General features: G+C 37.1%; 2 protein-coding genes across 5 annotated transcripts in view; both read left to right on the forward strand.

The window, feature by feature from the left end:
- CSDE1 (cold shock domain containing E1) overlaps window positions 1–15,862 on the forward strand; it is a 35,529-nt gene extending 19,667 nt beyond the window's left edge. For all 4 annotated transcript variants that reach the window (XM_061121079.1, XM_061121080.1, XM_061121081.1 and 1 more), the window contains 14 exons: window positions 2,114–2,195; window positions 2,489–2,617; window positions 2,723–2,848; window positions 3,472–3,684; window positions 5,524–5,664; window positions 5,751–5,915; window positions 6,962–7,069; window positions 7,662–7,837; window positions 8,452–8,564; window positions 9,565–9,684; window positions 12,140–12,318; window positions 13,136–13,299; window positions 14,005–14,137; window positions 14,567–15,862. In XM_061121079.1, coding sequence (XP_060977062.1) covers window positions 2,114–2,195; window positions 2,489–2,617; window positions 2,723–2,848; window positions 3,472–3,684; window positions 5,524–5,664; window positions 5,751–5,915; window positions 6,962–7,069; window positions 7,662–7,837; window positions 8,452–8,564; window positions 9,565–9,684; window positions 12,140–12,318; window positions 13,136–13,299; window positions 14,005–14,137; window positions 14,567–14,614 — 1,897 coding nt within the window. In that variant the 3' untranslated portion in view covers window positions 14,615–15,862. The remainder of the gene's footprint in view (window positions 1–2,113; window positions 2,196–2,488; window positions 2,618–2,722; window positions 2,849–3,471; window positions 3,685–5,523; window positions 5,665–5,750; window positions 5,916–6,961; window positions 7,070–7,661; window positions 7,838–8,451; window positions 8,565–9,564; window positions 9,685–12,139; window positions 12,319–13,135; window positions 13,300–14,004; window positions 14,138–14,566) is intronic.
- Window positions 15,863–15,981: 119 nt separating this feature from the next.
- NRAS (NRAS proto-oncogene, GTPase) lies at window positions 15,982–25,844 on the forward strand. The gene is made up of 7 exons (XM_061121083.1): window positions 15,982–16,111; window positions 16,602–16,729; window positions 18,771–18,949; window positions 20,907–21,066; window positions 21,772–21,895; window positions 22,213–22,254; window positions 22,362–25,844. The coding sequence occupies exons 2-5, from the start codon at window positions 16,619–16,621 to the stop codon at window positions 21,889–21,891; spliced, it is 570 nt and encodes a 189-aa protein (XP_060977066.1). The 5' UTR covers window positions 15,982–16,111; window positions 16,602–16,618; the 3' UTR covers window positions 21,892–21,895; window positions 22,213–22,254; window positions 22,362–25,844.
- The last annotated feature ends 852 nt before the right edge of the window (window positions 25,845–26,696 follow it).

The raw sequence follows: 26,696 nt of genomic DNA on the forward strand, positions 1-26,696 counted from the left end.
ATCTCTACTGGAGATCCGTGAAAGTTTTGCCAAACAGCAGTGCTTGAGGCACACTTTGAGATGAGGAGTCACTAGGGAAATGAGAAAAACATTCTGGATAAAGGAAGTAGCGTTTGGGTGAAATGGCCAAAAGTTTGAGTTGATTGAATTGACTGGATCATAGAAAGATGAAGTTTGAACTTTATTCATTAGTAACAGGAATCTTTGAAGGATTTTAATTGGGGAAGTATGGTTTCAATTGTTGGAAGTGGTGGGGATGTTAGGCTTTGGAGAGTAGGGATGCTCTAGACAAGAGGCAGAGATGTGAGAATTAATATGAAAGATAAAGGTCTAATATGGATAGGCAAGTGGTAGTAGGGTATAGGACTCAAGTCACATAAGAGAAAAAAAGTCACCAACTTTAATAACTTGATAGAGGTGTTTATTAGATCTAGGGGAAGAGGAGTCCCAAATGCCATTTTTCTTGCTTGGGCTACTGGACAGCTAATGATACCAGTAACTGGACTTAGGAGGTACAGCAGAGATTAAGGGTGGGAGAAGAATTATGCTTATTTTGGCATTTTGAATTTGAGGTGTCTGTGGGTAAAGATATTAAATATGTAGTTTTATGTATAGATCTAAACAAGCTAGTGACAGGCAGGAAATAGAGCTGTTGAATTCCTTGGCATAAGCAGTTAAGGAAAGTGTAGTTAAGAAAGCCCATGGATGGTTATTTTTAGTTTAGACTGGAAAAGATAGATACAAGCACAAAGGGAACTTAAAAATAGGAGAAGTTGCTGGGAATGGACTTTCAGTGGCAGTACAGAATAAAGTTCCAGGTGTGTGCAGAATTTTTAGCCTTGAGCGTTACCTCTTGTGAGACTAGAAGAAATCAGATTGAGTTACAGGTATGGATGGTCTGAGGCCTCAAATTAATCTTAAGTAGGAAATAGGGCTTGAGGTGGATGGGGAGCCAATGAAAGGGCTTTAAATAAAGTCTTGAATGTGCTAAGCTCTTGTACTAAATATTTATGTACAGTTGTTAATCCTCAGAACAGCCTTACCTGATAAGTCTTCCATGTGTAAAGTGAGGTATGTTCTCATAAAGTAACTTGCCTAAAGTCACACAGCTTTTAAATTGACATTTCAATCCCAAATCTGGCTCTACATAAGACCTTTTCACTGTAGTGAGTTGCGAAAGCACGTAGGATTTTTCCAGCATCTTCTGTTAATCTGTTAAGTTTCTGAAATAAAAAGCACAATTGGGCTACACTCTGTCCATGAAGAATTAAGGGAAGCAATAAGACCAATAGCTTGGTCTGAAGATCTTAAAAACAACACCAACAAATACTCTTCCATCTTAGACAATTTGTGCCATCTTTAAGGGCTTCCTGGTAGCTCAGACAGTAAAGAAATCTGCCTGTAATGCAAGAGACCTGGCTTCAATCCCTGGGTTGGGAAGATCTCCTGGAGAAGGGAATGAATACCCATTCCAATATTTTTGCCTGGAGAATTCCACGGACAGAGGAGCCTGGTGGGCTACAGTCAGTGGGGTCACTATCAGATTTACATGCTGCTGCTCAAACATGGGGCCAGTTTAGCAACATATGTCTCCTCTCTTTTCAGTGGAGGTGAATGTCACTTTTTTAAAGCATAGCAAATATCTCCTATAATCACTGCATTACACGTTTCTTTGCTGTATGATTGATAGGATAGCTACTACAGTATTCATTGCAAACAGGACCATCTTTTATTTATCTCTGTTTCCTCATATGTTTGTTTGCAATACATAATTCCTACTCCATGTTTGTTCAAGTAATAGCCTCTCTAAAACCTTAGCATTCCCCATCTGATGGCAACCAATTTGTGGACTTATTTTCAACAGCCCAAAAGAAAAACGGTTACATATAAATGTGCCCAGTTTAAAAAGCTAGGAAGTTTGGGCAGAAGTCCTTTGCATGTGAAGCTATATGAAAAGGATTGTGTATTAGAAAATCTTATATTAGTGATGATGCAGAAGTCTTGAGGGCTTAGAAAATTATTGTTTCTCTAAAGTCATCATATCTAACCAAATCAATGCATTTTCCACCCCTCTTTGTTCCCCACCATCGCCACCTGATTCTTTTTTTTCCAGTACTGGTGCTGTAAGTGCTCGTAATATTATGCTGTTGAAAAAGAAACAAGCTCGCTATCAGGGAGTAGTTTGTGCCATGAAAGTAAGTGTCATCAAATTTGACAAACTTGAGTTTTTTTTGTTTGGCTGTGTTAAGTCTTTAAAACCCAAGGCTTTGTTTTTCCTCTTTGTTTTTCCTTTAAAAAATATTAACTTCAAAAGCAATCTGGTTACTGATTATATTCTTTAAAATGGCCATTTAATTAGTATTAATATTAGACTTTACCAAATAATAATGTTGCCACTGAAAAGACTTCTTAATTGTAATCATAAATATATATGCTGAATAGTGCTTAATATTCCTGCTGTTTTTTTTTCATATTTGTTTGCCTCTAGGAGGCGTTTGGCTTTATTGAAAGAGGCGATATTGTAAAGGAGATATTCTTTCACTATAGTGAATTTAAGGGTGACTTAGAATCCTTACAGCCTGGAGATGACGTGGAATTCACAATCAAGGACCGAAATGTAAGATAGTTAAATAACTTGACTTTGACCTTTTAAGATAAATAGTTAAAATTTATGAAACACTTAAAATGACATGTGTGCCCCCCTTGCTCCCTTCTGATTTAGGGTAAAGAAGTTGCAACAGATGTCAGACTTTTGCCTCAAGGAACAGTCATTTTTGAAGATATCAGCATTGAACATTTTGAAGGAACTGTAACCAAAGTTATCCCCAAAGTACCCAGTAAAAACCAGGTAAATAGTCTTTTTCAGGAGAGTCATCTTTTGCCTCATCAGAAATAGAGTAATGTGGTGTGGTATATAGAAGTTTTATTATATTCAATTAATGTAATTTTGTGATAAGTATTAAGTATTTAATGTGTAGAATTAAAACTAAATAGGAAACCATTGGTACATTCATGAATATGTTTGTTTGTTTGTTTTAACTGGGTGATATGAAGAAAGGGACCAAAAAAAAAAAATGCTGGTTAGATGGGGGGAAAACAATTCATGTGTGTGTGCTTGGGCCCCAGTTGGGCTTTTTTGTATGTATGGGGTCTGGGTGGAGTGAAGAGATGAGACCAGTGGTATCATTGTTAAGGAAATGTAAAACATAAGAGATTGAATTTTTTTTCCTTAAATAAAATCTCTCAGTATCAGAGTGCAGGATCTTAACTGCAGTATCATGAGTTCATGGTTGTGTCATGTGACCACAGAACACAAAAGCTTTCAAACTGAACATAGGTTTTCAACACCTTTTTTTCCTTTAGGGAATTATCTATTATAAATAACATGGGTTTACTGTGTGTTCTTCTGTTTGACTTAGAACTAGGAAGGATGAGAAATCTCCAGCTAAAATAGTTTTTCCTTCTCATCAGAATGACCCATTGCCAGGACGCATCAAAGTTGATTTTGTGATTCCTAAAGAACTTCCCTTTGGAGACAAAGATACAAAATCCAAGGTGACCCTGTTGGAAGGTGACCACGTTAGGTTTAATATTTCAACAGACCGTCGTGACAAATTAGAACGAGCAACCAACATAGAAGTTCTATCAAATACATTTCAGTTCACTAATGAAGCCAGAGAGATGGTAAGTATCAGACATTATTAGATTCATATCCAATGTGGAAGGTAGGTGGGATGATGTTATATATAAGTTTGTGATATGGTGTTGAAAATTCTTTGAGACATGACAATATTGGGTAGTTACCTTATTAAGGTGATTAAGAATATAGACATTGAATCAATCTTGGTTTGACACCCTAAATATGAAGACTGAGTTGATTTAAGTTCATCTTTGTAGAAAGTAGATTTTTCCAGATTGTTCCATAAAATCCTCCACAAAGTAGGTTTTGTTTTTACAGTAGGACTTGCAGTTTTTTATTAGTGAATATATGTCTGTAAATGATGTATGCCAGTGTTGCCCAAACATTTTAAAAGTTCAGCTTTCATGAATTGGTTTTATCAAATGTAATATACATTTGGTGCTGTTTAGTTAATAGCTACAGCAGGGCGGTGGACTGGTCCTTAGCCTGTTAGGAAACCAGGCTGCGCAGCAGGCAAGCTCTCAAAGCTTCATCTGCTGCTCCCCATTGCTCATGTTACATCCTGAACCCCCTCCCGACCCCTCACCTCTAGGTCCTTGGAAGAGTTGTATTCCATGAAATGGATCCCTGGTGCCAAAAAAGTTGGGGACTGCTGATCTGTAATATTTCACAGTGTTGTCAGTCGGACTGGATATGTTCAATGAAAATTGAAGTTTCTTGAGACTTTTGTTAACCATTAGGAGAGCTGATCTTCTTTGACATTTGCAGTGTTTTAAAAAAAAAAAGTTTCCTAGATCTGTTTTGCTTTACAGTATGGAGAACATCATCAGGATTTAGCAAGGATTAAATGTCAGAATGTAGCTTAGGCTATATTCAAAACTGATTATAGAGTAATCATCTCTGTAATATGTAAATATGTAATATGTAAGTCATTGGTGTGTTGATTATAGTTGTGTTTCAGTAACTATTCATGTACCTGTCATGTCCAGTTATTCTGGATATAAGGCCCTTACAGAGCTGATAATTTAATATGAAGGAAAAAAAACATGAGGATGGAATGGAACTTTATATAGTTTATTTCAAACCTAAATTTAAGTCCACCTGTGCCTAAAGTCAAAAGATTTTTGAAACTGAGGTTATGAAGTTGCCTTTAATTGACTTTTGAGGTATTTGAAGTATTGTTCCTTTGATTTTTCATTTCTGGAAGTTACAGTGTCATAAAGCTTGGGCATTATTTGGAATCCATTATTTGCCACTTAGTAGCTATGTGCTTTGGGCAAATTACCTAACCTCTTTCGACCTCAGTTTCCTCATCTTGTAAAACAGAATATTTTTGACAATTGAAAATTAAATGGACGAGGGTGGGATGTTCAGAGAGGATAGCATTGAAACAAGTACACTATCAAGGGTGAAACAGACCACCAGCCCAGGTTGGATGCATGAGACAAGTGCTCAGGGCTGGTGCACTGGGAAGACCCACGGGGATGGGATGGGGAGGGAGGCGGGAGGGGGGATCGGGATGGGGAACACATGTAAATCCATGGCTGATGCGTGTCAATATATGGCAAAAACCACTACAATATTGTAAAGTAATTAGCCTCCAACTAGTAAAAATAAATGGAAAAAAAAAAGTTAAATGGAATATGCTACATACATTTACTTCAGAAATAATTTTTCTACTGTTTATTGGCCAAGGAGTAGCATCTGGGGAGTCTCAGTTGCTTAGAGATTATTTTATTGAAATCAGTGAATTTGTATTTAAATGGAAATTTTTTAATGTGGATATAAGATTTGGATATTTAATTCCTAACAAATTAATGTGATACTTCCAAACTTGAATGTGGTCTTGACAGTCTTCACAGCCAGTATTACTTTGGTTTCAGGGTGTAATTGCTGCCATGAGAGATGGTTTTGGTTTCATCAAGTGTGTGGATCGTGATGCTCGTATGTTCTTCCACTTCAGTGAAATTCTGGATGGGAACCAGCTTCATATTGCAGATGAAGTAGAGTTTACTGTGGTTCCTGTGAGTAGTTTCTGTGAAAAGTATGAGAGGTTTTCTTGGTCTTTCCTTTTTCAGTTTTAAGTTACTTTTTTTTTTATCATTTGTAGGATATGCTCTCTGCCCAAAGAAATCATGCTATTAGGATTAAAAAACTTCCCAAGGGCACGGTTTCGTTCCACTCCCATTCAGATCATCGTTTTCTGGGCACTGTAGAAAAAGAGGCCACTTTTTCGAATCCTAAAACCACTAGCCCAAATAAAGGCAAAGAAAAGGTAAGTTTTAATCAAAATGATTTTTGCAGTTTGTCTCTTCTCTTTAAAGGAAACCACTGTGCACACAGTAATGGAGTGTTAGTCTTTCAGAATCCCCTATAATATGAACAGTGAATCAATCTAAAGCAAAGATTTTAATCTCAGCAATATTAACATCTTGAGCTGGATAGTTCTTTGGGTAGGAAGAGGTGGGTAGCTGTTCTTTGCATTTGGGGATGTTTAGCAGCATCCCTCTCTGGCTTTTACTCACTAGAGGCCAGTATCTTTTCTCCCCCTGTGTGACATGTCTCCAGAATCTGCCAAATGTCTCCTGATCACTCCCAATTTAGAATCACTCATCTGAAATGATAGTGTTTGTCATCCAAGAAATTTAAAACTTTGAAATTTTGGTAGACTGAATTCACACGTTGGAACTCCCCATTTTTTAAAAAACCCACTGAATCTAAATATGAAGCTATCCATAAGATTATTTTTGCTCTTAAAGTAACAGATTAAGAATTGTATAGAAACAGGTTAATTCAAACAATTTTAATGCTACTGTAAAAGGTCAGTAAGGGATCTTTGTCAAAAGTTAATTTTTAAACTGGCAGCATCTGGGACAGTTTCACTAAGGACATTGACATTTAACAGGTGGAGATAAATGAGGAAAGGATATTCCTCACGGAATAGAGGTACAGATGAGAAAGTCTCAAGGTTTCTTTATAAAGCACTAGTTAGTTTAACAGGAAGATAGGGCTTTTTCTTTGGGCGAGGTGATTTCTGATTGGCTGTGAAAACTAGCATAGACATATTGTCAGTAAGTTCTCCCTCCTCAATGTTAAAATTAGGGTAAGATTTTAAGACCAAATTACAGCAGATTGAGTTGGCCTTGAGTTAAGGTAAGACTGTATTTTTATTCATACGAAAAACATGTATTTTGGAGAACCCTAGATAAGAAACCCCTGCCGGTTCTCTGGTCAGGATTCTGTAACAGCTGCAATGGTGCTGATAGTGTTTGTTCAGTTGTTCTTGATTCTTTGCATTGTTTTCTGTCTCTGTCTCTCTAGGAAGCTGAGGATGGCGTTATTGCTTATGATGATTGTGGAGTGAAATTGACTATTGCTTTTCAAGCCAAGGATGTGGAAGGATCTACTTCTCCTCAAATAGGAGACAAGGCAAGATAATTCTTCTTACCAGAGAAAGGAGAGGGAGGGAGACTTAAAGGTTATCATCTTAATCTTAAATCCTGAAAAATGGTTTCTTTAAATTTTATCAAGTTTTGCTACAATTCTTTTGTGCTTACAAGTTTAATATATGAACATCTTCCTATTTAAAAGCAGTTTATTCAATTAGAATAGGGTCTAGCAAACTTTTGTTAAAAGATTTTTGAGGAGTTAATGTTTAAGCATTAGATATGTCAAAAGAATTACCTTATTTAAAATAAATAATATTGGTAAGAAAGTTAAAACAGTCACTGAAAGATCAAAGTAAAATCATACCAAAGGTTTTTACATTGCAGTTAATTTTTTGTTGTACTTGGTTGGAATGTCTGGTTTTCTAATTGACCTCCTTTAGAGAAATTGACATCTATAAGGAATACACACTGGAGAACAACTTGATCTTTATAGAAAATGGAATGAGAAGTAGAAGTAGTTCTGTTCCACCAAATTATTTATACAGAATATTTAAGTGGGAAGCAAGGTCTGGGGGAGTTGTCATTTCCACTTAGTGTGGAAATGTCATAGTAAGCATCCTTATTTTTCACAGGTTGAATTTAGTATTAGTGACAAACAGAGGCCTGGACAGCAGATTGCAACTTGTGTGCGACTCTTAGGTCGTAATTCGAACTCCAAGAGGCTCTTGGGTTATGTGGCAACTTTGAAGGATAATTTTGGATTTATTGAAACAGCCAATCATGATAAGGAAATCTTTTTCCATTACAGGTAAGGATTGCCTTTTAGGAACTTGGAGCTTCCATTCTTTGGTTTTGGAGTCAAAAATATTAATATTGGGTGGCTACATAGTTTTTAATCTCAGATTTCATATTGGTAAAATGTTGGCAGTATATAAAGTTAATTGTTTACCTCTATATAGAAAACGTGGTCAAAAGATACGGGAAGACCTGTATCTGCTTTGAACATTGTATAGGACCCTGTCTACTTCAGTAAAAGAATTCTGTTTTATATGTTGCTATCAGAGAATTGTGTATTTGATTTGGTATTATAGCATACTGGTTAGCCATAGCCCATAGCATGGGCTCCTAGAACCATACGGTTTCAGTTTGAATCCAGGCTCTGCCTCTTAATAGCTATGTAACTTTTACTATCTTTTTATTGAACGAAAATAACCTCCGAGCATCTCAGTTTTATTATCTTGAATCTGGGGGTAAAGGTACCTCTTCATAGCATATTCTTGAAGATCATATGAGTCAGTGCTTAAAACTCTATCCAATTTGTAAGCACATCATGAATATTATAATAAAAGAAATAAAGGCTGCTTGCTTCTGTTGATGTTTGTGGTAAATATTCTAATGTCATCTCCTTCCCCTCCCCTGCAGTGAGTTCTCTGGTGATGTTGATAGCCTGGAACTGGGGGACATGGTCGAGTACAGCTTGTCCAAAGGAAAAGGCAACAAAGTCAGTGCAGAAAAAGTGAACAAAACACACTCAGGTAATGAATTGTAACTTCTGATGACTCTGCCTGTTTAGGAAAAAGGGTGAAGGGTAAGGGGGGAGAGGGAGCAAAAACCCTAATGTTCTAAGCCAGTGTTCTCCAGGTGTGATCCCTAGATAACAGCATCATCACCTAGCCACTTGTTAGAAATACATGTTTGTCAAAAAGAAAAAGAAAGAAATACATGTTCTTTGACCCCAGCCCTACTGAAACTTTGGAGATGGGTACCCTGTTTTAACAAATCCTTCAAGTGATTCTGATGAACACTGAAGTTTGAAAACCACTGTTCTGGATTATTTACGTCATTTGCTTTGAGTTTATTGTCAGTTCAATATCTCTTTTTTAAAAATAACCCCAAGATAATTTCCATGGGATTAGGGAGGGGAGGCATTCCTCTAGAAGACAAGAATGAGTTTAAATGTGAAAAATAATGGGAACTTCAGAAAATCGTTGCTATTTAGAATCTTTGATTTCTTACAACTTCCTTTTTGGGTTTTAAGTAATACAGTTCCCCAAATAACACTTTCTCTTGATGTTTTTCTAGAGAAGTGGGAGTTAAGAATGTTCATTCAGTTTAACAAATACCTAGATGTATGCTGTGTTTTAGATACTGGGGGTACAGCAATGAAGAAATAAGACAAAACTGGCCAACAAGATGAGTGAAATATGTAGCATGTTCAGAAAGATATTAAGATAAAATAAGTTGGAGAAGTATATAAGTGTTGGGGTTGCCACTACTTCTAGAGACCACGGAATACCTAACAAGGTGACATCTGGTCACCTGGAAAAGGAGAGTGAGACATGTTTAAATATGAATACTTCTTAATTCTTTGAACATCTTTAATAATAGTTTAAAAGTATTGTAAGACTAGCAGACAGCCAGCTAGCCCTCTATTAACATTTGTCCTGATGATTTTTGCTTTTTGATTTTTAATCCTGTGGAATAGCATTTCAATGTAATTGTTGAGAGAGAGGTATACATGCTTTTCTTTTGTAGTGAATGGCATTACTGAGGAAGCTGATCCCACCATCTACTCTGGTAAAGTCATTCGCCCCTTGAGGAGTGTTGATCCAACACAGACCGAGTACCAAGGAATGATTGAGATCGTGGACGAAGGTAAGAACATCTCTATCATGTTTTGAAATTTGCCTTACCTTCAGATGAGCCTGTCAAAGATTTAAAAATGTGGTGTTGCATTTGTCCTTAAAAACTGAATTAAGGAGAAGTGATTTATTTTCTTACCCATGCTTGGCTTTTATTTTTTTTATTTCTTGGAAATGAGGTCAGCCTGGATTTATGTGAATAAATGACTGATATGTGAGCTACTGACTGAGTTATAATAGACTAAGAACAAAATCTCACACTGAAAATATGCATTTAATGGTTGATAATCAGACATTCACAATTGGCTGGGTTTAATACAATTTTGTTTCTCCTCTATTATTCACTGGTTATTTACATCAGTATTGACAAAATGTCCTAGTAACTATTCAATTCTATAAACATTTTCGCTTCCTGTAAAATTTTACTATGTCTGTTACTTACAGGATACCGTGAGGATCCTACTACTTGTCTCTAGGTCACAGCTCCCTATTTTTCATTTTTCTGCCTTTTTTTCCCAGTCTTTGACAACTCCCTGAGAACTGCTGTAATGCCTTGCTCCAAACAATACCAGAAAGACCAACAGATTTGCAATAGAAATACAGTAGGGAACACTGGATGATTAATACAGCGGAATTACCATAGGGATGAGGTTGATAAGAGGGTTTGAAATGCCAACCAAAGATGATAGCTTGATTTAAAAAGAGAATAAATCTTGTACCATCTGGGAGTCATAGAAGAACATAAAGTGGAAAGAGCAGGTCATTTGAGAGAAGGACATTAGCCTTGATGAACCTGTTCTTTTATCACATGAGGTTCTTAAGAATTTCTTTTTTCTGTTAAACCAGTATCCTCATACATGCACATCTCCAAATATGAATTAACTTTATAGCAAGTCATTATTGAACTATGATGCCATGATGATTATCAGACCGTTAAAAGGGCCATGTGGGTGTGGGCAACTAACTTTAACTCATGAGATAACATCGAAATACCTTTTTCCTCTCTTTGATTATCCCTTTTACTTACTTTTTTTTTTGCATTCCCAACCCCTAATCCACTTACTCTTCAACATTTGCAATATAGTCTAAAAGCAAGGTTTTGTAGAAAAGGAAATTTTCCTGAAATCTCCAAGCCTAGAGTTTTCTGGAACTATACAGATCACATTTTCCCCACTTGGTGGTGAGAACAGCTCTTTTAGGAAGACAGCTAACCTAATATAAGACCAGGGGTTTCAGTGCTGGACAGACCTAGATCTGCACATGAGCTCTTCCACTTGCTAGCTGTACAACCTTAGACAAATCTTTCCTTACTCAGTTTCTTCGTTTTTAAAATGAAGATATCTTCAACCTCAAAAGGTTCTATAAAGATTAAGTATGAATCAGTATAGTAAGTGTTTAATAAATGGTAGTTACTACCAATATCACTTAGTCAAGTTGTCTCTAATACTTCTGTATGACTTGCTCAATTGGCAGTATCTCCTCAAAGTTTTAAAGTTTCTCTCAGTTTGAAAAGAAAATCTTCACTTACCTCTATAATCATCAAGAGAATGGTTAAATGCATTCCCAATTTTGAAGCTACTACTTCCATCTGATATTTTTACCTTCATTTCTACTTTTGTTGATTCAGTGAATTCACTATCCAGGTGAACTGATAGGTAGCTGAACCCTTTGGCCTGGTTTTTGTCTGTAGCCTGCCTTGACTTCAGCCAACTTTTTATTCTAGGGCAAAGCTCAGCAAATAAGACGACTTGTTTTTATTAATAACGTTTTCTTGAAACACAACCACAGCTGTTCATTTACATGCTGTCTTTGCTTTCTTACTGCCAACAGCAAAATTGAGTACTTGTGACAGAGACAGGATTCTGTAAGATTAAAATATTTACTATCTGACATTAAGAAAAAGTGTGACAGGCCGTCTAAGAGAACAGTGTCTTAGGTTTGATAGAGCCACAATCAGAACAAAGAAAGGAGGTGGAATGCCAAAAAATTTATCTACATTGTGTTTTTGCTTGGCATGTTTAATGTCCAGTTGCATGTTTTTGCTTGTGCTTGGCATGTTTAATGTCCAGTTGCGTATGGATCAGAAATGTTTTTGACTCATTCATATTGTGCACTTGGAAAGAAGATAATCCAGTGGATCATGTGAGCAATCCATAGTGCTTTAAAACTTAAGTAATGAGATGGTAAGTGATAGTGTTGTTGGAGTTTTTCATTTTCCCTATAAATGTGGTTTATAGCTGTTCATTAGCTAGTACAGTGACAATGAGCTACAAGTTTTCCTTTATTTTCATGGTAGTGTTTAACATTCAGGATTTTATTGAAGCTTTAAAGTAGAATTTCTCAGGTATTAAAAATCTTAGTGAATATAATATTTTTAGCAAATTATATATAAATTTATTAGGACCATCAACAGAGAGGGCTGTTGTGAAATATTAGCTTTTAGACTTTGTACCTGTTTCTCCTTACAGGGGATATGAAAGGTGAGGTCTATCCATTTGGCATAGTTGGGATGGCCAACAAAGGGGACTGCCTACAGAAAGGGGAGAGCGTCAAGTTCCAGTTGTGTGTTCTGGGCCAAAATGCACAGACTATGGCCTACAACATCACACCCCTGCGTAGGGCTACAGTGGAATGTGTGAAAGATCAGGTAAGTGGTAATACCTCTAGGTCCAGTTGGATCCTTTTATGAGTTGGTAGCCAAACCCTTGAAAATTTTTCAGCCAAGCAGGAACCATCAACATTCATTTTGTTTTTATTTCCACTTTATCTTCCTTTTCAATGATTTGAAGAGCTTATTAAAAACTGAAAAACTATATGGAAAGAAAAAAATGGCAATAGTAGCAAAAGGAAAGTAAAAGTAGTACTAATAACTAACATAACGGGGAAAATAAGTTCAGAGTGAGACTTCCAGAATAGAAAGACATATTAACAGTTGTTCATACTTGAGCTCAGAGCTGCTTCTGCAGACCACACAAAGAAAGAAACCATGTATATAGAAGTTTTCATAAAATAAACTTTGGGCGAACAAAACTATTCCTGGTACTTAAGATCTCAAGGGAATCTGTGAGTCCTCAGAGAAGACTTTTTTAAAAATTTCAGTACAGTGAATATAACATTTTGAATGGCTGTTTCTAGTAATACCATAACCCAGCTTGATTTTGGAAGGAAACAGAACAAGCTTGTGTTCAAGTAACAACTTTTCTGATTTTGCTTAATTCAGTAGCTTAGTTCATGCATATGTGTAGGCACAAGATAACCTTTGTTACTCTGGCTGTGGTAGAGTGGATGGCAATGATTTCAAAGATATATTTCTTCCCTAAGTTTTGCAGAACCCAGGCATCAGCATTGACACCATGTTTTATAAATCCCCTTCTAATTAGGGTCAAGCATTGTGTTTCATTGAAAGTGAGTTTTTCCCTCCTATGGTGTGTCTTTTTTACACTACTGTCTTTTTAAATTTTCAGTTTGGCTTCATTAACTATGAAGTAGGAGATAGCAAGAAGCTCTTTTTCCATGTGAAAGAAGTTCAGGATGGCATTGAGCTGCAGGCGGGAGATGAGGTGGAATTCTCAGTGATTCTTAATCAGCGCACTGGCAAGTGCAGTGCTTGTAATGTTTGGCGAGTCTGGTGAGTTTTTTGTTGTTCATTAGTAACCTCCTTTGACTGTCTTTTAACTCTTGTGATCTCTGCTTTATCATGTTTCTTCACTTTCCATCACTGCTTTTTGTAATTCACTTCTGCCACTTTCTGGTTATTTCTTCATTGTCTAAATTTTATAGTTTAGCATTTCTGGCACTATGTTTTTGTTTTAATAACACCGTTAGCATGAGAGGAGCTAAGAATCTCTGGAAATATTTCTTCATATTTTTCCTTTTCTATGTTTTGTTTTTTTTTTTCATACCCAGTACCTTGTTTTATGTGTCTGCGGAACTGGTCTTTCTGATTGCGGACCTAGGGGTGAGGGTCTAGGGATGACCCTCACCCAAATGATTCTTTCAGCTCCTACACAGTAATAAACCTTGCTGCTAAGGCGCTTCAGTCGTGTCCAACTCTGTGCAACCCCATAGATGGCAGCCCACCAGGCTCCCCCGTCCCTGGGATTCTCCAGGCAAGAGCACTGGAGTGGGTTGCCATTTCCTTCTCCTTGAGTTGGGAATAAAAAGATAAACCAACTTGTCTCTCCTGTCTTGCTAGCCAGTTGGCTAGGTGAGGCAAGAGTCCCCCCTCATTAACACTGAGTCATTTGGGTAGTTAGGTAGTAGACACATTCTGCATGTACTTACTTTCTTCCCACCAAGAGTTGCTTATTCTCATCTCTTGACTTTGTTACAGTGAGGGCCCCAAGGCTGTTGCAGCTCCACGACCTGATAGGTTGGTCAATCGCTTGAAGAATATCACCCTGGATGATGCCAGTGCTCCTCGCCTAATGGTTCTTCGTCAGCCAAGGGGACCAGATAACTCAATGGTATGAGGGCATACAAGTTTTAAGGGGGAAATGGGGGCAAATGATAAACCAACATACTACTTGAGGTCCTCCTATTTTAGCATGGCTCAAAGGGCTTAATTTTCGAAAGTGCTTCAAGTATCACTATCATAATCAGTTAGGATCCCTGCACATCGGGTCAGCCCCTAACATAATGGTTGCTTACAATAAGAGGAACATTTATTGATGTTCTGATACTTTGAACATAGTTTAGGTAATAGATCAGGAGAGCTTACTATAGATTTCCTCCTCTGCAAAAGAATTGATGGTGATAGAGAGTAATACTTTGGTATTATATATTAATATCACACATACATATATGTGATATATATATCATGTTACATTTTGGGATTGTGAAATTAGCCATTGTCATGCACCTGGGTCATTAACTGCGATTTTATTTCTTCACAGGGATTTGGTGCAGAAAGAAAGATCCGTCAAGCTGGTGTCATTGACTAACCACATCCACAAAGCACATCATTAATCCACTATGATCAAGTTGGGGGGATTCTGGTGAAGGGTTCTGAATATCTCCCTCTTCATCCCTCCCAAAATCTGGAATACTTATTCTATTGAGCTATTACACCAGTTTTAACACCTTCCTCGTGTTATGTTTAAAAAAATAAATAAATTTAAGAAAACCATTTTAAAATTATGCACAGTTGCAGCCTGGAAAACTTAAGGTGGCACCTTATAGTATCAATTTTAGGAGCTTTATTTGGTGCATTTAACGCAACTGGTAATTGCAAAATCCACTTCGCCTGTGTAAGAGAAAAATATAGACTGTTAACTTGTTGGCCCTATGAAATTCTGCACTTGATATTTAGTATATACTCTACCTTCATTACTTCTGGCAAAATTTCTGCCTTAGCACTCAGTTGCATTCTTTTTCCTTTTCTGTTTATTATGCTTTAATTCTGAGGACCATATGAGGGTAGAATATATTAAAAATTACCAAAATTTGTATAGGCAAACCATTTCCTTAAGTTGATGGCCAAATGTTAAAATGTTATTTTTCATATCATTTATAATCTTGTCACAGTCCACTTAACGAAGTTTGGTTAGATTTCAGTGAAAATTATCTTCCAGAGTAGTTTTTTTTTTTTTTTTTCCTGGCATGGGGGGGTAACTTTACTACAATTAGTATGTATGGTGCAGAATTTCATGCAAATGAGGTGTGCCAGCAGTGTGATAATTTAAACGTATTTAAACAAAAACAAAAAGACGAATGCACAGACTTGCTGCTGCTTAGATCACTGCAGCTTATAGGACCCAGTTTCTTTTACTGATTTCAAAACAAAAGAAAAAATAATAAAAAAGTTGTGCCTGAAATGAATCTTGTTTTTTTTATAAGTAGCCGCCTGGTTCCTGTGTCCTGTAAAAATACAGGCACTTGACCCTTGGTGTAGCTTCTGTTCGACTTTTTATCACGGGAACGGATTGGTCTGATTTCTTGGCCCTCATCTTGAATTGGCCATATACAAGGTCCCTGGCCAGTGGACTGAAGGCTTTGTCTAAGATGACATGGGTCAGCTCAGGGGATGTGGGGGAGGGTGCTTTTATCTTCCCCGTTGTCGTTTGAGGTTTTGATCTCTGGGTAAAGAGGCCATTTATCTTTGTAAACACATAACATTTTGCTTTCTCCAGTTTTCTGTTAATGGCGAAAGAATGGAAGCGAATAAAGTTTTACTGATTTTTGAGACACTAGCACCTAGCGCTTTCATTATTAAAACGTCCTGTATGGGAGGGGCGGGTCTGGGTGCGGCCTGCCGCGTGACTCCTGGGTCAGAGGCCCACGTGGCTGGGGCGGGAACTTGGGCGCAGACTGATTACGTATCGGGCGGGGCCGGAAGTGCCGCTCCCTAGTGGGGGCTGTTCATGGCGGTTCCGGGGTCTCCCAACAATTTTCCCGGTTGTGGTCGTAATCTATCCGAAGTGGAGGCAGTGGAGCTAAAGGTAAGGCTCTGGCGTGTATAGCGTTCAGCTTTCGAGCATAGTGATAATTCCTTGTTGCCAGAAATCGAGCGGAATCTACGAACTGAAGACAAAGGCCCTGGGCGGGGGTGTCCTTCGATTTGAGCCCTACGGAGTTCTCTGGAGAAAGGGGGGGTGGGGACTAAGAAAGAGAGACAGCCTGGCGGCCGACCCCCAAACCTGAAAAGATTTACAGGAGGAGTAGGAAGGGGGGTTTCCTTTCCCTTAGGCTGAGGGCGGGGCCCAAAGTCTTGAAACCGAGGGTGAGGGTAGCTGGAAGATTAATCCAGAATTCTGAGATCCACAGTAAACTGCAAGTGTTTTTGCACTCCTGAATCACTTTGAGAACCAAGTGGAGATGAACGTGTACGGAACCAATCCATTTCAGATTCTGGTTTTAATTACTATTGATTACAGAAAGCTTTGAAGTTCTGTGGTTCGCCAGTTAACCCTAATTGCTGCTTTCCCATAGGTTCTTGCTGGTGTGAAATGACTGAGTACAAACTGGTGGTGGTTGGAGCAGGTGGTGTCGGGAAAAGTGCACTGACAATCCAGCTAATCCAGAACCACTTTGTAGATGAATATGATCCCACCATAGAGGTGAGGCCCAGTGGTGGTCCGCTGACCGTACCTCTCTCTTTGCATTTTAGTCTTACCCATTCCCTTCCCCGTACCCTTCAGCTGTTCTTTAGCTAAAGGAATAATCAGAAGAGGAAAAAGTTATTTGCGGCTCTGTGTTTAGTAATACAATGAATTAAGCTTTTTTACATGTTTGTGGGAAAGAGTTCATTTTTATTAGCTGCTGAAGATTTTATAAGAAGTTTACAATTTTTAACCGTTTTGTAAACTGTTGCAGACTCATTGTTGAACTCGTTTAGTTTCTTCACATATGACAGCTCTGTTAAAAAGAACACAGGTCATAGCATAAATACCTGAATAATAGCAGGATGGAGAAAAAGGATTCAGAGATCTAGGTGTTTCTTAGCTAGTTGAAGCAACTGAGACTGTGGGTTGAGGTAGAAAGAGCATGAGATTTTGAGTCACTGTGCGTTGAGTACCGTCCTGTTTTCAGTTTATTAGTTATGTGACAGTGAGCAGTCACTCTCTTCATCTAGTAAAGTACCATAAATTTGTCTTGCCTGACACACCAGCAGTGTGAAAAATCAAGTATGTTAAATTTTTATGGATACTGATGTAGTGTAATTATTACTTATTTAAGGATTCTGTTGTTTTTGTAGGCGTTCATGTTACAGATTGATTTCAGTAAGTGGCATCTAAAACCCTTTACATAAATAGTTTGTAATCTTATTCTATTTAGAAATGTCAAACTCTAGAGATTATTTTAGTCCACACCCTGGTCTTTGTACTACCCAACCACTAAGTGTTTAATGCAAGGTATCTCCAATATAGCCATTCTTAAAAATTAGTCCTTGGCAAAATTTTATTTTGGGCTTACCAGCTTTAGTATTAATGATTATAATGTTTTGATGTTTTTCAGAGTTTTATTTGTTTAAAGGTAGTTTACATAAAGTAAGTCATATCTACAGCTCAGTGGCTTTAAATTTGTGTACACCATGTAAGCACCACATAGATAAAGCTATAGACTGTTTCCAATGCTCAGGAGAGTTCTCTTATGCCCCTTTCAAGTCAGTAAACCCCCTTGTCCTGCCAGGAAATAGCCACTTCTCTGACTTCTATTATTATATTTTAGTTTGACTAAAACCTATCTTTATAATTTTAATTTTGCCTATTTCCCCAGAACACTCATACACTTGACCATATTTCATGCTTCAGTGAAATTTTGGCAATGTGAATTCTCTGTTAATTTGAAAGTATATTACAGTCGTGAAATGCAGTAAGTTACTGAGAAGCTGTTGAATAGGCTGGCAAGCTGTGTTACACACTGTTTCTGAAGCCAGATCTTTAGTGTGTGATGAGGTTATTTTCTTTGGGCTCCCAGAACATAAATTTTTTTTTTTTAAAAAGTAAAAATTTTGTGTTAGAGCCAAATTGAATTTTTTTTTTTAAATATGATCTGTGCATCTCTCTCTTCCCAGGAATTAATGTAACTTAACCTTGTTTGGAACTTTTAGGAATTCATGGGGATGAATATTCCCAAATATTCATGATGACAGTCTGTCATGATGAGAAAAATAGTTTGGTATTATAACCTTTTCTGAAATAAATGATACTTGTGTATATAATCATGAACACAAAAAAGACACTGTATCCTAGGCCAAGTTATAATTGGTGGAGATATGTTTAGAATAGTAAATAGACAATGGACAAATGAGAGAAGTGCAGTTCATACCTCAGTGAAATACACTGTGACCCTAATCTCTAGTCTTATCTGCAATAGAACTATCCTTTGAATTACCATGTTTTCTTCATCTTTTCCGGTAACAGAGTGACCACATTTTCTTTTCTGCAGCCGTATAGCATTTGGGACTTTTTCCTAGGGTGACATTAAATACTTTCTATGTGATTATATATATATTAGCAGTTTGAGGGACAAACCAAAGAGACAGAGTTGGACTTGGTTAGAGTTTATTTAACCTTGGCCGTAGCATTGCATTCCCTATGATTTTTAATAAAAATGGAATCTCCCTCTCTCCCTACCCTCCTACCCTCCACATCCCAGGATTCCTACCGAAAACAGGTGGTTATAGATGGTGAGACCTGTCTGTTGGACATACTGGATACAGCTGGACAAGAGGAGTACAGTGCCATGAGAGACCAGTACATGAGGACAGGCGAAGGCTTCCTTTGTGTGTTTGCCATCAATAATAGCAAATCATTTGCAGACATTAACCTCTACAGGTACTAGGAGCATTGTTTCTTCTGAAAGGATGATCTTTAAGTCTGTTCTGAAGTTTTGGGGTAGGGATAAGGATACCACACTAGGGAAGATACAGATTTTTAATTATGAAAAGAATTTCTTTTAGGTTGTAGTATTGGGAATCTGGGGTTATTACTGAAAGTTAATACTGGGATTTATTTTACATAATCTACTGTGGCTAGAATGTGTGGTAATACATACATGAGGCTTGCTAATGGTAGTGATTTAGAACTAGAGGTGTTGTTACGAGAGATCACAAAGGAATCTCAAGAGCAGAAGACACCCGTGAAAAACATTCTTCAGTAACAGACGATAACAGGAAGAAACAAATGGGGAGAGCGTAGATAAACATGAAAGCAGGACAAAGGAACGTAAAGATGGCCTTTCTCCACAGAACCTTTAACTTCCAAAGCTCAATTGGACCATAAAAATTCTAGTAAGACATTCTTAATTTACAGAAGCAAAGTTCAGAAGGAGGTTTGTTAGGTTTTCATAGTCATGATTGTTATTAATAGGAGACCCAAAACCAAAAACCCAGGGCTTCTTTTTCTTAGACCTATGTTTTTTAAGCAGAATAATACAGTGGTTAGGAATATAAACTCTGCCTGGGTTGCAGCTTGGCTCCATCATCTCTTAGTCATGGAAGTTTGGGGCAAACTACTAAATCTCTGAGCCTCCTTATCTAACAATATGAAGACAGTGGTACTTACTGAGAGTTGCTGTGAAAATTAAATGAGTTAATAAATATGGGAATCCCTCAGAACACTGTTTGCCACAGAGGAAACGCTACGCAAGTGTTGTGCCTGTAACCTTGAGTCCTGGTGTACACTCCAACCATATGAAGATGTCGACTCTCAGAAACTAGTCCAAAACTGGTTTTCTTCCCCTCAACCTGTTCTACTTCCCATTTTCTCTCTGGAATTAATAGAGCACTGAATAAAATGCTCAGCACTTGGCAAGCACCTAATAAATATTTGCTAAATTTCTACAAATCATTTTCCTCTTCAGCTCTCTTGTATTATCCCTTCACATAGGGTACTGCCATCACACCAAACAAAGCTCAGTTCTGTAGATAGCCAGTGAAATGCATTTCAGGTTCATGACTGTGTGTGTAATTCAAAGGGAGAGTCTAGAGCAGTGCTGTGTAGTATGGTAGACACAAGCCATTTGTGGTTACTCAGATTCAGTAGAATTAACAATTCAAAAGTCAGTTCCTTGGTCCCACATTAGCAACTGACTTCAGGTGTTCAGTAGCTTCATGTGACTAGTAGACATAGTTGGACAGGGCGGCTGGAGAATGTTTCCATCATCATGAGAATACCCGTTGGACAGGGTTGGTCCAGAGAATCTGGAGCAATAGTTAACCACACTGCTGTGTCGTATGTCTTGTCATTGAAGAGAGCACTATCAGTTGGGAGTTCCAGGTCTTTTAATCTTCTTTAATAAGAGCAGTTATAGTGTGTCCTAATTTATATCTTGGACTTCCAGCTGTAATTTTGTTTGAAGAAAATGAACACCACCCATCCATAGAAGTGGATAGACTGTCTTTTCATTAAATACTGTCATACTCCAGGGATCTTCAAAAAGTTATTTGGAGGCAATAAGCTTTACTTTTTATACTTCAGACCTTAATCTAGAGTGTGATTTTGAGTTGCCAGTTAAATCCAGAGCCCAGCTCTTCAGAAAATCAAGAAACCTAAAAGGGGCATGTGCCAAGATAGAAAGTGAACTTGTACTTGGCTTCCCTGTAGCTATTGCATCCAGTCTAAACCAGTCTTCTTAGTATGCAAGTAGTTAAAAAAAAAGAAACAAGGAAACGCAATACTAGAAGCCAATAGGGCTAGCTGAAGTTTGTTAGATTTTATTTTTTACTTTAGACTGTTTATTCCTTCCTAAAAGTTTATTCTTATGTTACCATAACACATTCCCTTTTTTTAGGGAACAGATTAAGCGCGTAAAGGACTCGGATGATGTACCTATGGTGCTAGTAGGAAACAAGTGTGATTTGCCAACAAGGACAGTTGACACAAAACAAGCCCATGAACTGGCCAAAAGTTATGGGATTCCATTCATTGAAACCTCAGCCAAGACCAGACAGGTATAGTACAGCTTTCAGCATCTGGCAAGGGTTTGTTTAAGGCAGAAAAAGTTTGATTGATGGACTCTTTGCCAGAGATGTGATCTGCATTCTTTGTTGTTTGGGTTGTTTTTTTTTTTTTTTTTTTTATGAATTTGACTGCATCGAGTCTTAGTTGCTGCATATGGGACCTAGTTCCCTGATGAGGACTCAAACCCTAGCCACCTGCATTGGGACCATGGAGTCTTAACCACTGGACCACCAGGAAAGTCCCTGGTTTGGATTTTTTAATAGAGTTCTAGTTTTTTTAATCTGCAGTATAAACCCAAAATAATTTTATTAATATTCTGATCTGGTTTCTCTTTTACACCTGCTTTAACATGCACAAGTATTTCTCAATGAAGACCCTTGTTTAAAGATACTTAAAACATTAGTCCTCTCTCCATCAACACCAGCTACTGTTTAAGGTATAAGCCCTCCCGAATGAAATCTTTAGATCTGATGGTTCTATATGTCTCCTGTTACCCATTTTCTTTTGCTTGAATGTTATTTTTGCAAAAAGTGCTGTTTGTATATCAGCCTGCTAATGTGATACAGTAGGAACACTCAGCCTATTTTTCAGCTAGGAATTGAATAATTGCAATTTTAAAATCCACATAAGGAACTACAATTTAGAGCTTACAACTTGGGTTTTGTAAGCTGTCTTTATCATTTTCTCTTTTATAGGGTGTTGAAGATGCCTTTTACACACTGGTAAGAGAAATACGTCAGTACCGAATGAAAAAACTGAACAGCAGTGATGATGGCACTCAAGGTTGTATGGGGTTGCCGTGTGTGGTAATGTAACAAGGTGAGCATGTAGTCTCTTGATGTAGGTATAAGTATTATTTAGGCAATTTGGAGGTGTATTGCTGTAATCTTTTCTGTGTTGCTATTTAACTGAAGAGTTTCACCTCACTTAAAAGTCTAAAATTAACTGCTTTACTTTTGGCACCCTTTCTGAGAGTACTGCAGCCTAAACTGTTTTTAAAACATGTAATTATTTTACAGAGAGTGTTACATTTTCAATAGTATTAGAAATTAGAAGACTTTGTTTATGAAATATATTACCAGAAATGTGAAGGATCACTACTTGATGATGACATGGTGCATATTCTTTTCTCATAGATACTTTTAAAGTTATCACATCAGAAAAGAGCCACTGTCAAGGTAGGACAAGTTTGGAAACGAATGTTACATCATATATGTTGGTTTCGTAACCTTGTTTTTCCAATAGTTTCTATGTGCCATTTATACAGATTCCATCTTTATTTCAGCTGCACTGACACCCTGGTCCTGACTTCCCTGGAGGAGAAGTATTCCTGTTGCTATCTTCAGTCTCAAAAAGAAGCTCCTGCGATTTCCCCAGCTCTCAGTAGATCAATATAATATTCTCTATTTGAGAAGTTCTCAGAATAACTACCTCCTCACTTGGTTGTCTGACCAGAGAAATGAACCTCTTGTTACTCCCAGTATTTTTCCACCCTGGGCTCTCCCTCAGCACACACAAACACACCTCTGCCACCCAGGTTTTTCATCTGAAAAGCAATTAATACTCTGAAACAGAGAACCAAACTGTAGAAACATGAAATTCTGTAGAAAACAATGTCTTGAGCTCTAAAGTAGCAACTGCTGGTGACTTTTTTTTTTCCTTTTTATTGTTGAACTTGGAACTATGTTGGTTTTTGGAGAAATGTCATAAATTACTGTTTTGCTGAGAATATAGTTAATGTTGCTGTTTGGTTTGTTTGTAATGTTATCAGCTATATTCTATAAACTGGCATCTACTCTGTATTTAGAAATACAAAAATGAATACTGACCTTTTGAGTCTACCCTCATCTTCTCGACTTTATTGTAATTAAATGCAACTTTCACGATGAAGTGCCTTTTTCCTGGAAGTGACTTGTAGACTTCCTCTACAATACTTCAGTGGAATAGATGTCTCAGAAACTGTTATACATGAGAATGAATGTCTGAGATATGTCTATGACCCATCTAGCTTTGAGGGAAAGATAACACCAATATGATAGCAGATGCCATTTCTTACATCTATAAAGTTGATTTTCTGGAGACCTATTTTGGGGCTCTCTCCGAGAGACTATAAATGATTAGGAATAATTTCACTTAATTTTTACCTAACCTCCACTTTTTTTGGTAGTTTACTACCTGCAAAACATGTAATTTGTTTCCTTTTAGCTTACAGATAGTCTAATGTTCAATGAACTTCCATTCATATTTTAATTTGGATCATATCAGGAAGTCTACATTTGCAGGTGTTCAAAAATTGTAAAAGTTTGATGCAGTTTTATTTAATAGCTGTGATCAATGATTTTCAAGCCTCAAATATGTTAATAGACACATTTTCACTGTATATCATGGTATTAATAATTATTGATGTATATAATCGTCCTTGGTCCCCTTCTCACCCCACTGTTCATCACCTCATGGCAGTGGCTTGATTAATTATTTCAGCCGAGTAAAGCATGGTGCTAATAGACCAGGGTCACAGTGTCAAAACTTCAGTGAGCCAGTTAGCATCACAGAGAAAGAAATTCTTTCACATTTGCTCACTGTTAACTCCAGCTAATAGTTTTGCCAGATGTGTGTGGTTAGTCCTGCAAGGAAAGGAGAAGTCAGTTAATACAAATTCTTAACCAGGACTGGAAAAACTTGATTTCCTGAGAAGGGTCAGCTTAGAAGTCTTTATCTGGACTCTGTTTTTAGCCACATGGAAACCAAGTTAAGCTGATCTTTTTTCTCAAGTTTTTGAGAGTGAGGATGCCTCAGATCAACATTTTAAAAATATTCTTTATTCTTACGTTCTTTTAAGGGTTTAAAACAACGTTGAGTAATTAGTCTGGGCATACCAGGTAACAAGCTGGTAAGTTTGTGCTGAATAAGAAGTAGCCTTTGGATTGAAATTGCTGTTTTGAGAAGGGATAGAAAATAATAATTATGAGAATTTGGAGACTTGACTTTTCTATTTGCAGATAATATCCTGATAATTCTAATGAAAATAGACTTGGATAACTTTTGATAAAAGAATTGTTCCAAAATGGCCACTTTCTGTTCTCGTCTTCTAACGTGTAAATATTTACTGAGGTCCTCTTCTAATATGAGTTGTCATTTATTAAGCAAATTCCACATTGTCTTGAAATAAATTCGGAAGAGAAAAAAAAATCATACTCTACCCAGAGAATGAAAAATCCAGAGACCTGTGCTCCTTAGTGTTAATTCTGAAAGCTTTCGTAGTCCACATCCATACACAGAAACTCTCTGCCACTTTGCTTCTGCTCCTCTTGGAGCATTGCGCTGTCATTTCCTTGAGGATAGATTGAGGCTTCTCACCTCAGTTGTATTGTCTTCCTCCTCTTCCGCTTGTCTGTGTGACTGACAATGTGACTGTTCGTGATGTCAGATTCGGGGATGCAGGGAGGTGGCGGGGAGTAGCTCATCTTAGGCTCTTGCACCCATTACCGTTGTATGTTTGTATCTTTTAGTTTTCTCAAGTATGTTCTAAGCACAGAAGTATCTAAATGGGGCCAAAATTCAGACTTGAAAATATTCTTTTAATAGCTTCTTAAAAAGTTACACTTTGGTGTGAATTTTGGCACGATAGAGTGACAAACTTTTAAATGCTGAATAACTTCAGTTAGTGTGTTATAGTTTTTAGAATATGTTTGTGATTGCTGAAAACAATTATAGTTTACCTCAAAATCTGAAAGTCTCTTTCCCCAAGTTAAGTGCCTGGCCAGCTGTCATAAATTACATATTACTTTATGTTTGTTTGTTTTTAAAGGTTGCACATTTAAGATTGTGAAAATAAGGTGTTCTGTCCGAAAGCTACCATGCCTGTCTGTAAATGAATCCATTGAGTGCTGTACTTGTTTCAACAGCTTACTACAGAATGCTACTTGGTAATATCATACTTGTTATAGTTTTCACTTCAGGAGTGTAATAGGTAAAATGAACCTAGGTATGTATTGTAGTGGGCCCCATGTTTAGTCTTTCATCATCCTTTAAACTGCTGTGAATTTTTTGTCTTGACTTGAAAGCAAGGATAGAGAAACACTTTAAAGAGATACTTTGGTTTTTTTTCCATTCCAGAATTGGTGAGCATAGTTACATTTTGCTTTACATTTACAGTCATGAACTCTTAAGCTGGCAGCTACAACCAAGAACCAAAAAAAGGGTGCATTCTGCTTCTTGTAATTCATCTCTGCTAATAAATTATAAGAAGCAAGGATAATTAATTAGAGAAACTATTTTATTTGGGTGGTTTCTATAAACAAGGGACTATAATTCTTAAACATTATTTTTCATTTTTGCTGTTTCTTTAAGAAACCAAATGTGCCACAACATTATTTTAAGGTGTTTCTTAAAAGAATTGTTTTTAAAAGTGTTCTCATTATCAGAGTAATTGTAGATATATTTCAAAATATAACTGATAATTTTTAAAGGCCTGAGTACTGACCTAAGAAGCAATTGTATGAATTCTCTGGGGGGAAGGGAGGAGCTCAATGAAAGTTGTATGACTTTTATATTTCTGTGCCATCAAATAAAGGTAAAAATGTCTATTGTGCAGTTCTGCTGTTTGAACAGAAACTATTGGCCTCCTTGGCCCTAAATGAAAGGGCTGGTATTTTAAGTTGACTATTTTATTGTAAATTAATCCATCCTAATTTTTTTTAATTTGGTCAAGTGTTTTCTTGTTAAATGTTTAAAAAATAAAAACTGGAAGTTCTTTGCTTAGTCATAATTGTTTTTTCCACTGATGTGCCTTTATCGAAAGTTAATATTAAATTCAGACTTTTGAATGTGATGTTTGGGCTATATTGGAAGGTCTGAATTCCTCATTTTGTCAGTATAAGTCAGAGCCTGCTTTAGTATGTCAAGTATGATTCATAGCTATATGTCAGATTCTCACACATTAACATGAAATGCTAGAAACTACCATTGGATCTTTTGATCTATTTTTGTGCTACTGCACAGTCTACCAATCTTGGTAGTTTTTTTAAAAAATTAATTTTTATTGGAATATAGTTGCTTTACAGTGTGTTAGTTTCTGCTGGGTAGCAAAATGAATCAGCTGTACATATACATAGATCCCCACCCTTTGGATTCCTTTCCCATAAGATGTGAACCATTTTTGATGGTTGTGTAAGATTCCACTATGTGAATGAACTATAATTGATTCACCTAGTTGTCTGCTGATGGATTGTTCAGTCATTTCTGGTTTTTTGAGGGCAGGGTGTTGGGGAGGCTATTGTAAATAGTGCTGAGATAAGCATCACTGCACACATACCGTTGGGCACATCTTCCAGTTTTTCCTTAGGATAAATGCCAAGAAATTGAATTGCAGGTTCTGAGGTTTCAGGCTTGAATCTTGGTATAGTTTAGAGAGCCAGAGAACATGGGTTCCAACTATAATTTTGCTACTCTAGCCAACAGTTTCCTCATTTTGCAAAATAGGGAAGTTGAATAAGGATATCACAGATTTCCCAATCCTAATTTAGGAGATATAAAAGAATGATTTTAAACCTAGACTTTCTCAGTCAATACCAGAATACTGTGATTATGAGGACCTTGGTTCATTCTACCAAAGACATCA

Source organism: Dama dama, chromosome 20 (assembly GCF_033118175.1).
Source record: "Dama dama isolate Ldn47 chromosome 20, ASM3311817v1, whole genome shotgun sequence".
Taxonomy (NCBI): Eukaryota; Metazoa; Chordata; class Mammalia; order Artiodactyla; family Cervidae; genus Dama; species Dama dama.

What these genes read in the sequence shown, in the direction of transcription:
- NRAS (XM_061121083.1), top strand. Translation starts at nt 16,619, where the DNA reads ATGACTGAGTACAAACTGGTGGTGGTTGGAGCAGGTGGTGTCGGGAAA. An exon ending in AATATGATCCCACCATAGAG is followed by an intron (nt 16,730 to 18,770) that starts GTGAGGCCCAGT and finishes TCCACATCCCAG; the next exon opens with GATTCCTACCGAAAACAGGT. An exon ending in CCTCAGCCAAGACCAGACAG is followed by an intron (nt 21,067 to 21,771) that starts GTATAGTACAGC and finishes TCTCTTTTATAG; the next exon opens with GGTGTTGAAGATGCCTTTTA.